The sequence below is a fragment of the Drosophila persimilis genome, unplaced genomic scaffold, assembly GCF_003286085.1.
Source record: "Drosophila persimilis strain 14011-0111.01,24,50 unplaced genomic scaffold, DperRS2 tig00001463-arrow-arrow-pilon, whole genome shotgun sequence".
Lineage (NCBI taxonomy): Eukaryota > Metazoa > Arthropoda > Insecta > Diptera > Drosophilidae > Drosophila > Drosophila persimilis.
In genome coordinates, this window is record NW_020825497.1 from 19,312 (window position 1) to 32,087 (window position 12,776).

Below are 12,776 nucleotides of genomic sequence, written 5' to 3' on the forward strand. Positions count from 1 at the left end.
TTCGTCTCGACGTGTAGGAGGGGTTCTAATTGCAGTGGACTCTTACTTCACGTCAGAACACTTCACAGTCCAAGTTCAACAGGAACTGGAGTTCCTGTGTGTGTAAAACTGATTCTTCCCGCTTTCGCTATATTCATTACTTGCTCGTATATCCCACCTTCTTCGGATATTTCAATTTATGAGCAGCACTTGTCCGCTTTAACCGCTGTTTCTTCCTCGCTATCTGATAAAGATCGTATGATAGTTCTTGGTGACTTCAACTTGCCAGGAACTGTTTGGTCTTCGGTAAACGAGTCTAGTATCCTAGTGCCCATGTCACGACATGACTTTGTTGACGGCTTGCTTGACCTGTCCCTGTCTCAAGTCAATCATGTGAAAAATTCCTTGGGTCGATTGCTTGATCCGACCATAGTGTTGTTAACCCGAGCCCTTCCGCTCACTATACCTGAAGACGCCTACCACCCTACTTTCGAGGTGTCGCTAGATATAGGACCAACTGTATTGGATCGGTCGAGTAGACTACCTGAACGTGTCCGCTGCTTTCGTAAAGCCGAGTTTGCGAAGCTTAATAACCTAATTAGGGATTTTGAATGGTTCGCTTTGTACTTGTGCACTGATGTCATAAAAGGCACAAACATTTTTTACAATGCTCTTGGCACATTTTTTTATTCTTGTGTCCCGCTTTCTTGTCCGATTAGATCTGGAAAACACCCTTGGTTTACCAAAGAGTTATCCAGTCTACAAAACTTAAAATCAAGACTTTATACAAAATTTCAAGAAGTGGGCTCTCCTACTTCTCACTCTCGTTATGTAATAGCTCGGTCAAACTTTTCAGTTCTTAATGCTCAATGCTATAAGAACTACACATCAGTTTAACAGTTTTACTACAGTAAGCGTAGAACGTCCGCACACCCATCCTCGCTATCATTTTGTAATACGTCGGCAAATAATGATCAGGCAATTGCCGATCTTTTTGCCCAGTTTTTCCAAACCACCTATTCTGAGGAACGCTACTCTGGTCAACCGTACCCATACGGATTACCGAGATCGAACGGCATTTTCAGTCCCTTGATAAATGAATATTCCCTACTTCATGATCTTCGTCCAGACGGGGTTCCAGGTTGTGTACTCAGGTACTGTGCCGAGGCTCTGTGTGGACCATTGCTTAAACTATTCACCGTGTCCATTGATTCATCTTGCTTCCCCCCAATCTGGAAGGAATCGTTTATAATTCCTCTCCATAAAAAAGGTAGCAAGTCTGATGCAAAAAATTATAGAGGTATAGCAAAGTTATCCGCTATTCCCAAATTGTTTGAGAAGGCTTTAACTCCGCACTTGCAACATCAAGTCACTTATATCTCCAACTCAGCATGGATTTATAAGGCGGCGAGCAACCACCACCAACTTGTTAGAGTTTACCTCTTTCATTATTAAAGGCTTTCAAGGTAACTTACAGACGGATGTTATTTACACCGACTTTAGTAAAGCATTCGACTCTGTAAACCATTCCCTTTTAGCACATAAACTTGACCTTTTAGGGTTTCCGCCCAACCTCCTGAGATGGATTTCTAGCTATCTTTGTTCTAGGTCTCAAAGAGTCCTCTTCAAAAACTCCGGGAGTACCACAGGGCAGCCATCTAGGCCCCTTACTCTTCACACTCTTTATTAATGACTTGCCTTCAGTATTAACATACTCTCGAGTACTTATGTATGCGGATGATGTTAAACTCTGTGTCCAGTACAAGGACATTTCATTTCATTCTCGCTTGCAATCCGATCTCAATAGCTTTCAGTCATGGTGTTGTGCAAACTTGTTACACCTTAATGCCTCGAAATGCAAAGTTATGACATTTCATCGTTCTAGCCCTTTGTTGGCTCCCTACACCCTATTTGGTGGTTCTCTTGAGAGAATTACCCTGGTGGATGATCTGGGTGTTATGTTAGACCCCAAGTTAAAGTTTTCCGAACACATTTCTACCATGGTAAATAAGGCCATGGGCGTGCTTGGGTTTATAAAGAGGTGGTCAAAGGCATTTGACGACCCCTATATAACAAAGACTCTCTATACCTTGCTTGTTCGTCCGATCTTAGAATACGGCTCCTGTGTATGGTGCCCTCAATACAAAGTACACCAGGACCGTATAGAATCAGTACAGAAAAACTTTTTACTCTTTGCTCTGCGGGGCCTTAACTGGGATGCGGGTGTAAGACTCCCATCTTACTCTAGTAGACTACTATTAGTAAACCTCTCATCCTTAGTTAACCGTAGAAATAAGCTTGGTGTGATATTTATGCACAACTTGATCAGGGGTGACATAGACAGCCCTGATCTGTTGAGCCGCATAAACTTCACGATTCCTATTAGACTGACTAGAAATTTTATACCGTTGTTCCTTCCACTTTGTAGATCGAATTATTCCTTGCATGAACCGTTTAGGGTCTTATGCTCGGATTATAATTCCCTCTACCATATTATATCCAACACTAATTCTCTTCCTCTTATTAAATTATTAATCCTTACACACCTTTCTATTAATTAGAAACTGTAGTGGTATTTGTATTTTGATTGCATGCTTAGTTTCTTAGTAAGTTAGTGCTAATTTTCCTCGAAAGTTAGTCTAATATCTATCTTTCTTGCATGTTCGCGTTTGGTTCGGCTACGCACCGCGCGTCATGCGGCAGCGCCCCTCGGTCGGTTGGGCGGGAGGAGGGCTGCGTTTTGCCTGGGATCCGCGCGTAACAGCCTTCTGCTGGTGTCACACGGGCCACTTGACGGTGCAGTAACTGCATCGCCTCTTGAAAGATGCAGTCATTTCATGTCAACGTCCAAGAATTAATAAATAAATAAATAAAATGTAGGGACATGGCGGTCTGGCAGACAGTTTCCTATCCTCGCCATTGTGGCAGCCTCTCTCGAGACTCTCCTATTCCGTGTACATCTGGCATATGTTCACTCTGGAAGTAAACAGCAGAATTCTACGGACCAATACATATTTTTCGAACTACAACTTTGTAAGTGTTGTTTTGGATAGTTGATAGAAACTAGTGGATTATAACAAATGTATAATATTTTATGCTTTGCAAATGCTTAATTTCTGGTCTGTCATTGGGATCGCTATTTGGATGTCGTATGTACTTTATGTTATCATTGAGGCTCCTTTTGGCGGACTCGATAGTCTTCTACGAACCCAGCAGCCACGAGCTCCAAGGGAACAAAAGCAGTCGTCAGTAGATGTCCAGCAGGATCAGTTGAATGACGGAAGGAATCTGGATGAACCTGAAGAGCCTAAGAAAGAAGCCACAACGACTGTTTCAGAATAGTTAAATGTAAGATGCTAATAGTCGTGTTTTGTCTTTCCCATATTTAGATCCAGTATGGTTTTCTTGTATTCAAAGACTTTTCGCCGACCAGACATGTTTATGTTTGCTATTAAGTTAAGACTTTGAAGCCACTTGAGATATTAGCTCTTACAAATAACTATTCGACAAGCGCTTTACTCATAAATTCAACTAATAAAAAATTGTACTCTTCCAAGTAATCTCTTCCATTGTCTATACTTATTGTATTCTTCGTTCTTGTACTATAATTATCATGTCAGAAAAAGATCGGCAAATAAAACCGAAAAGAAATTGGTTGATTATTTATGTACATAGAACATATTTTATACGTAATTATATGTAAGCGCCAGAGTTTGTATCGCAGTCGATGACTGCAGTAGGGATTTTCTCCCTGTTTTGTTTTTTTTTGCATCTCTGTTTGCAATTTTTATACCCGATACTCAAAATGAGTATTGGGGTATATTAGATTTGTGGTAAAAGTGGATGTGTGTAACTTCCGGAAGGAATCGTTTCCGACGCCATAATGTATATATATTCTTGATATATTCTGTCCGTCCCCTTTGGCGCCTAGTGCTCAAAGACTATAAGAGCTGCTGTGGCGCTACAGACTGTAATCACAAATGGGAATAGCCATAGCCGGGCGAAAGGGCTGCACACGAGTATGTCCACTTCCGGGCCGAGTCTTGTGCAATCGGTTCGGTAATCGGATCCCAAGAACAGCCGGCGCCTCCCTTGGCCCCCTTCGCACAGGTAGTCTTGACCCTGTTTACATATCGGGGCTTGCTCGGGTTGTCCGTGTGGCAAGGGATTGAAATCGGAGGCGTACCCCAACCAGCGCCCAAGAGAGCCCAGAAAATGGATGCTTCTACGGATTCTGGATCAGGGATCATGGGTCGTGGATCGTGGATGATGACGCTTTTGTTGTGTTGTTTTGATCACTGATCACTGAATCAACACGAGTACAGTGAATATTTAATGACTCATTCCGTGCCTCCGAAGTGCGTATGCGGGGGCCTGCAATTGGGGGCAACAAAGGCCCCACGGCTGCCACAATCGCTGCTGCAGCGGAAATGTTTTGCTGCTGCTACATGCTCTCCTCCTCCGTTTATCATTGAATAAATTGCAGAACAAATATGCAGCGAAATAAAAATAATAATAATAAATGCAATCACGGGGATGAGGGATGAGCAAGTGGCCTCCCGTCCAAACGGAACGGATCGTAATATGCATAAACGATATATCTGATCGACTGGAAACTCTTGTGTTTGAATTTGACTTTGAATTTCGAATATTTCGGCATATATTTTCATTGCGGCCAAAAACGGAGAGACGATTCCGTGCATTGCGATTCTGGCATCAACGAAAATATATGCCCAAATGGAAGTTCAAACATCTCTGAGGGGAGGGGTGGAGTGTCGGGCGTGTGGACGTTTGTCTTCTGTCAGTGTGTGATTGAATACTGCTTGCTGCTTTCTGCTCGATGGCTGCCCCCTAGAGCACGAGGTGCAGGCGTATCTGGAACACCAGCTCCTTGACGGTCTTCTTCAGGAGCGCCGCCAGGGACAGGATGAATCCCAGGAGGCTGAGGAAGAACAGCCAGGGCGTGGTCATGAGCACGCCCCGGGCATTGGCCATGCGCCACATCAACTGGCGCTGGATGGTGCGCAGCTTGAACTTGCTGTTCCACAATCGGAGGCGCGTCGAGCATACGGTTTCGTTGATGCCCACGGTGTTCTCGACCAGCCAGAACACCGCGCAGCACAGCATCTGTAGCACCAGCAGCACGACCTTGACCACAGCGGACTCTAAGACGAGGTGGTACAAGGCCACCATGCGCTGACGGTGCTCCGGCTGCATTGTGGAGAGCACGACTGCGCCGAGGGACTCCAGCGGGGAGACCCTGGGGGAAGGGCCGTCGGAGAGCTCCTCAAGGATCTCAGAACCTATAAGAGCCAGAGCAACCAAATTTGGTATCCACACTCCTGTGATATCGGACCTTGACCGTTTCGTGTCCAAATTTCGGCACACCCCCTTCCGGCCCCGCAAAGGACGAAAATCCACAAATCTCCGAGACTATTATCGCCAGAGTACCAAATTTGGTATCCGCACTTCCGTTAGATCTCACTATAAAACGTATATCTCAGAATTTCGCCCCACCCCCTTCCGCCCACACAAAGGACGAAAATATGTTGCATTCACAATATTGCACATTCGAGAAAACTAAAAACGCAGAATCATAGATAACGACCATATCTATCAGATTGCTGAATCTGGATCACATCGGATCATTTTTGTAGCCAGAAGCAAGAAATCAATTTGCGGTGGCTACGCAGCGCCCGACGTCACGCTCAGACTGATTTTCTGTCTCTCTCGCACGCACTCTTTGTCGTGTCGTTTAATATTAGCGGCCTCTGCCGGAGGAGAGCCATACTGACTAAGTATCGGGTATAAATGTAGAATTGCGGTGTCCGCAGCATCTTGCTTTCCGGCTTCCTGCTCTGCGGCACATATGGATACGTTTCTGGGGCAGTTAATGCAGAATTTGTTGAACTCAAGCAGCACAAATATAAAATTCAGCGAGGCCAGCTGTCAGACAAGTGAATCGAAACCTTGGGATGGAATGACCATTTTCACAGTGTAAGTTAAGACCGTATCATAATCTAATTCTGTGACACATACTATGGATTGCAATGTACTTCTTGGCTTGATGGGTACTAAAATGGGTACAAAATGCGCTGGATTTTCTGGCCTCGTGAGTGATGCTATAGCCAAACGTAATGGCTTGCATTACAGTTGCGAGGCATGCCGTGCGGTGGAGAAAGACATGGTATCTTTCATGAGGCAGACGCGGAGTGGCTTTAAGGAGCTGACCGTTGGTTTCAAAAACCAATACGATCGGCTCCTAGCCATGGAGGCTCAGTTTAGCGGTTTAAAACTGCTGAATGAGTCTCCGAGGCGCAAAAAGGTCACTCCGCGGGATCTGCAAGTGCCAACCGTCACTCAGCCGTGCGCCGCCGAAAAACTGACTCCGACCAATCCAAAGGCAACGACAGCTCCTGGCGATGCAGATTCGGTAGCCGAATTCATCACCTCTGAAAATGTGCAGCCAAGTACGTCTGCAGCGTCAGTGTCCGTGGTGTCCGCAAGTTCGCTAGTTATCCCGTCCATCCCGGTCCCACCAGTAAATAGACGTTCCGGACCTCCGGATATTGCCACCACAGGTACTAGACCTGTGGTGACTAAACCACTGGTGGGAGTCCCACCAAAACGACAAGTTTTTGTTTCACGGCTGGCCCCTGACCTCACATCTAATGATGTAATTGCTTTTATTCAAAGCAAAATAAAAGCCGTGGGTTTAAAGGTGGAGAAATTTAACTTCTCTTATGCCAGGGAGATAGCCTCGTTTAAGATAAGCATCTCCCCAACTCAATTTGACACCATTTGCTCCGCCAAATTTTGGCCGGAGCATTTGGTGGTGAAGGAGTTTAAGGTTAAGAAGAAGAATAGGCCCCCCATATCCCTTCCAAATCTTTCCAATCTGCCACCCTCAACCTCAACTTCCTCTTCCTCAACTTCCCGTCTTCCCCCTTTCCAAAAAACTAACTTCTCTTTTAGTAACATATCAGAATGTAAGAGGCTTGCGTAGTAAGCTTCGTCTCGACGTGTAGGAGGGGTTCTAATTGCAGTGGACTCTTACTTCACGTCAGAACACTTCACTATCCAAGTTCAACAGGAACTGGAATTCCTGTGTGTGTAAAACTGATTCTTCCCGCTTTCGCTATATTCATTACTTGCTCGTATATCCCACCTTCTTCGGATATTTCAATTTATGAGCAGCACTTGTCCGCTTTAACCGCTGTTTCTTCCTCGCTATCTGATAAAGATCGTATGATAGTTCTTGGTGACCTCAACTTGCCAGGAACTGTTTGGTCTTCGGTAAACGAGTCTAGTATCCTAGTGCCCATGTCACGACATGACTTTGTTGACGGCTTGCTTGACCTGTCCCTGTCTCAAGTCAATCATGTGAAAAATTCCTTGGGTCGATTGCTTGATCCGACCATAGTGTTGTTAACCCGAGCCCTTCCGCTCACTATACCTGAAGACGCCTACCACCCTACTTTCGAGGTGTCGCTAGATATAGGACCAACTGTATTGGATCGGTCGAGTAGACTACCTGAACGTGTCCGCTGCTTTCGTAAAGCCGAGTTTGCGAAGCTTAATAACCTAATTAGGGATTTTGAATGGTTCGCTTTGTACTTGTGCACTGATGTCATAAAAGGCACAAACATTTTTTACAATGCTCTTGGCACATTTTTTGATTCTTGTGTCCCTCTTTCTTGTCCGATTAGATCTGGAAAACACCCTTGGTTTACCAAAGAGTTATCCAGTCTACAAAACTTAAAATCAAGACTTTATACAAAATTTCAAGAAGTGGGCTCTCCTACTTCTCACTCTCGTTATGTAATAGCTCGGTCAAACTTTTCAGTTCTTAATGCTCAATGCTATAAGAACTACACATCAGTTTAACAGTTTTACTACAGTAAGCGTTGAACGTCCGCACACCCATCCTCGCTATCATTTTGTAATACGTCGGCAAATAATGATCAGGCAATTGCCGATCTTTTTGCCCAGTTTTTCCAAACCACCTATTCTGAGGAACGCTACTCTGGTCAACCGTACCCATACGGATTACCGAGATCGAACGGCATTTTCAGTCCCTTGATAAATGAATATTCCCTACTTCATGATCTTCGACTAGTTAAGCCGGTGTTTTCACCGGGTCCAGACGGGGTTCCAGGTTGTGTACTCAGGTACTGTGCCGAGGCTCTGTGTGGACCATTGCTTAAACTATTCACCCTGTCCATTGATTCATCTTGCTTCCCCCCAATCTGGAAGGAATCGTTTATAATTCCTCTCCATAAAAAAGGTAGCAAGTCTGATGCAAAAAATTATAGAGGTATAGCAAAGTTATCCGCTATTCCCAAATTGTTTGAGAAGGCTTTAACTCCGCACTTGCAACATCTCTGCAAGTCACTTATATCTCCAACTCAGCATGGATTTATAAGGCGGCGAGCAACCACCGCCAACTTGTTAGAGTTTACATCTTTCATTATTAAAGGCTTTCAAGGTAACTTACAGACGGATGTTATTTACACCGACTTTAGTAAAGCATTCGACTCTGTAAACCATTCCCTTTTAGCACATAAACTTGACCTTTTAGGGTTTCCGCCCAACCTCCTGAGATGGATTTCTAGCTATCTTTGTTCTAGGTCTCAAAGAGTCCTCTTCAAAAACTCCGGGAGTACCACAGGGCAGCCATCTAGGCCCCTTACTCTTCACACTCTTTATTAATGACTTGCCTTCAGTATTAACATACTCTCGAGTACTTATGTATGCGGATGATGTTAAACTCTGTGTCCAGTACAAGGACATTTCATTTCATTCTCGCTTGCAATCCGATCTCAATAGCTTTCAGTCATGGTGTTGTGCAAACTTGTTACACCTTAATGCCTCGAAATGCAAAGTTATGACATTTCATCGTTCTAGCCCTTTGTTGGCTCCCTACACCCTATTTGGTGGTTCTCTTGAGAGAATTACCCTGGTGGATGATCTGGGTGTTATGTTAGACCCCAAGTTAAAGTTTTCCGAACACATTTCTACCATGGTAAATAAGGCCATGGGCGTGCTTGGGTTTATAAAGAGGTGGTCAAAGGCATTTGACGACCCCTATATAACAAAGACTCTCTATACCTTGCTTGTTCGTCCGATCTTAGAATACGGCTCCTGTGTATGGTGCCCTCAGTACAAAGTACACCAGGACCGTATAGAATCAGTACAGAAAAACTTTTTACTCTTTGCTCTGCGGGGCCTTAACTGGGATGCGGGTGTAAGACTCCCATCTTACTCTAGTAGACTACTATTAGTAAACCTCTCATCCTTAGTTAACCGTAGAAATAAGCTTGGTGTGATATTTATGCACAACTTGATCAGGGGTGACATAGACAGCCCTGATCTGTTGAGCCGCATAAACTTCACGATTCCTATTAGACTGACTAGAAATTTTATACCGTTGTTCCTTCCACTTTGTAGATCGAATTATTCCTTGCATGAACCGTTTAGGGTCTTATGCTCGGATTATAATTCCCTCTACCATATTATATCCAACACTAATTCTCTTCCTCTTATTAAATTATTAATCCTTACACACCTTTCTATTAATTAGAAACTGTAGTGGTATTTGTATTTTGATTGCATGCTTAGTTTCTTAGTAAGTTAGTGCTAATTTTCCTCGAAAGTTAGTCTAATATCTATCTTTCTTGCATGTTCGCGTTTGGTTCGGCTACGCACCGCGCGTCATGCGGCAGCGCCCCTCGGTCGGTTGGGCGGGAGGAGGGCTGCGTTTTGCCTGGGATCCGCGCGTAACAGCCTTCTGCTGGTGTCACACGGGCCACTTGACGGTGCAGTAACTGCATCGCCTCTTGAAAGATGCAGTCATTTCATGTCAACGTCCAAGAATTAATAAATAAATAAATAAAATGTAGGGACATGGCGGTCTGGCAGACAGTTTCCTATCCTCGCCATTGTGGCAGCCTCTCTCGAGACTCTCCTATTCCGTGTACATCTGGCATATGTTCACTCTGGAAGTAAACAGCAGAATTCTACGGACCAATACATATTTTTCGAACTACAACTTTGTAAGTGTTGTTTTGGATAGTTGATAGAAACTAGTGGATTATAACAAATGTATAATATTTTATGCTTTGCAGATGCTTAATTTCTGGTCTGTCATTGGGATCACTATTTGGATGTCGTATGTACTTTATGTTATCATTGAGGCTCCTTTTGGCGGACTCGATAGTCTTCTACGAACCCAGCAGCCACGAGCTCCAAGCGAACAAAAGCAGTCGTCAGTAGATGTCCAGCAGGATCAGTTGAATGACGGAAGTAATCTGGATGAACCTGAAGAGCCTAAGAAAGAAGCCACAACGACTGTTTCAGAATAGTTAAATGTAAGATGCTAATAGTCGTGTTTTGTCTTTTCCATATTTATATCCAGTATGGTTTTCTTGTATTCAATGACTTTTCGCCGACCAGACATGTTTATGTTTGCTATTAAGTTAAGACTTTGAAGCCACTTGAGATATTAGCTCTTACAAATAACTATTCGACAAGCGCTTTACTCATAAATTCAACTAATAAAAAATTGTACTCTTCCAAGTAATCTCTTCCATTGTCTATACTTATTGTATTCTTCGTTCTTGTACTATAATTATCATGTCAGAAAAAGATCGGCAAATAAAACCGAAAAGAAATTGGTTGATTATTTATGTACATAGAACATATTTTATACGTAATTATATGTAAGCGCCAGAGTTTGTATCGCAGTCGATGACTGCAGTAGGGATTTTCTCCCTGTTTTGTTTTTTTTTTGCATCTCTGTTTGCAATTTTTATACCCGATACTCAAAATGAGTATTGGGGTATATTAGATTTGTGGTAAAAGTGGATGTGTGTAACTTCCGGAAGGAATCGTTTCCGACGCCATAATGTATATATATTCTTGATATATTCTGTCCGTCCCCTTTGGCGCCTAGTGCTCAAAGACTATAAGAGCTGCTGTGGCGCTACAGACTTTAATCACAAATGGGAATAGCCATAGCCGGGCGAAAGGGCTGCACACGAGTATGTCCACTTCCGGGCCGAGTCTTGTGCAATCGGTTCGGTAATCGGATCCCAAGAACAGCCGGCGCCTCCCTTGGCCCCCTTCGCACAGGTAGTCTTGACCCTGTTTACATATCGGGGCTTGCTCGGGTTGTCCGTGTGGCAAGGGATTGAAATCGGAGGCGTACCCCAACCAGCGCCCAAGAGAGCCCAGAAAATGGATGCTTCTACGGATTCTGGATCAGGGATCATGGGTCGTGGATCGTGGATGATGACGCTTTTGTTGTGTTGTTTTGATCACTGATCACTGAATCAACACGAGTACAGTGAATATTTAATGACTCATTCCGTGCCTCCGAAGTGCGTATGCGGGGGCCTGCAATTGGGGGCAACAAAGGCCCCACGGCTGCCACAATCGCTGCTGCAGCGGAAATGTTTTGCTGCTGCTACATGCTCTCCTCCTCCGTTTATCATTGAATAAATTGCAGAACAAATATGCAGCGAAATAAAAATAATAATAATAAATGCAATCACGGGGATGAGGGATGAGCAAGTGGCCTTCCGTCCAAACGGAACGGATCGTAATATGCATAAACGATATATCTGATCGACTGGAAACTCTTGTGTTTGAATTTGACTTTGAATTTCGAATATTTCGGCATATATTTTCATTGCGGCCAAAAACGGAGAGACGATTCCGTGCATTGCGATTCTGGCATCAACGAAAATATATGCCCAAATGGAAGTGCAAACATCTCTGTGGGGAGGGGTGGAGTGTCGGGCGTGTGGACGTTTGTCTTCTGTCAGTGTGTGATTGAATACTGCTTGCTGCTTTCTGCTCGATGGCTGCCCCCTAGAGCACGAGGTGCAGGCGTATCTGGAACACCAGCTCCTTGACGGTCTTCTTCAGGAGCGCCGCCAGGGACAGGATGAATCCCAGGAGGCTGAGGAAGAACAGCCAGGGCGTGGTCATGAGCACGCCCCGGGCATTGGCCATGCGCCACAGCAACTGGCGCTGGATGGTGCGCAGCTTGAACTTGCTGTTCCACAATCGGAGGCGCGTCGAGCATACGGTTTCGTTGATGCCCACGGTGTTCTCGACCAGCCAGAACACCGCGCAGCACAGCATCTGTAGCACCAGCAGCACGACCTTGACCACAGCGGACTCTAAGACGAGGTGGTACAAGGCCACCATGCGCTGACGGTGCTCCGGCTGCATTGTGGAGAGCACGACTGCGCCGAGGGACTCCAGCGGGGAGACCCTGGGGGAAGGGCCGTCGGAGAGCTCCTCAAGGATCTCAGAACCTATAAGAGCCAGAGCAACCAAATTTGGTATCCACACTCCTGTGATATCGGACCTTGACCGTTTCGTGTCCAAATTTCGGCACACCCCCTTCCGGCCCCGCAAAGGACGAAAATCCACAAATCTCAGAGACTATTATCGCCAGAGTACCAAATTTGGTATCCGCACTTCCGTTAGATCTCACTATAAAACGTATATCTCAGAATTTCGCACCACCCCCTTCCGCCCACACAAAGGACGAAAATATGTTGCATTCACAATATTGCACATTCGAGAAAACTAAAAACGCAGAATCATAGATAACGACCATATCTATCAGATTGCTGAATCTGGATCACATCGGATCATTTTTGTAGCCAGAAGCAAGAAATCAATTTGCGGTGGCTACGCAGCGCCCGACGTCACGCTCAGACTGATTTTCTGTCTCTCTCGCACGCACTCTTTGTCGTGTCGTTTAATATTAGCGGCCTCTG

The 12,776-nt window shown here is 44.8% G+C and overlaps 2 protein-coding genes across 2 annotated transcripts; both read right to left on the reverse strand.

Annotated features, from left to right (window-relative positions):
* Window positions 1-4,830: 4,830 nt before the first annotated feature.
* LOC113566980 lies at window positions 4,831-5,196 on the reverse strand. The gene has a single exon (XM_026994220.1). The coding sequence runs from the start codon at window positions 5,194-5,196 to the stop codon at window positions 4,831-4,833; it is 366 nt and encodes a 121-aa protein (XP_026850021.1).
* A 6,657-nt stretch (window positions 5,197-11,853) lies between these two features.
* On the reverse strand, window positions 11,854-12,219 carry LOC113566981. The gene has a single exon (XM_026994222.1). The coding sequence runs from the start codon at window positions 12,217-12,219 to the stop codon at window positions 11,854-11,856; it is 366 nt and encodes a 121-aa protein (XP_026850023.1).
* Window positions 12,220-12,776: the final 557 nt, after the last annotated feature.

What these genes read in the sequence shown, in the direction of transcription:
- LOC113566981 (XM_026994222.1), bottom strand. Translation starts at nt 12,219, where the DNA reads ATGCAGCCGGAGCACCGTCAGCGCATGGTGGCCTTGTACCACCTCGTC.
- LOC113566980 (XM_026994220.1), bottom strand. Translation starts at nt 5,196, where the DNA reads ATGCAGCCGGAGCACCGTCAGCGCATGGTGGCCTTGTACCACCTCGTC.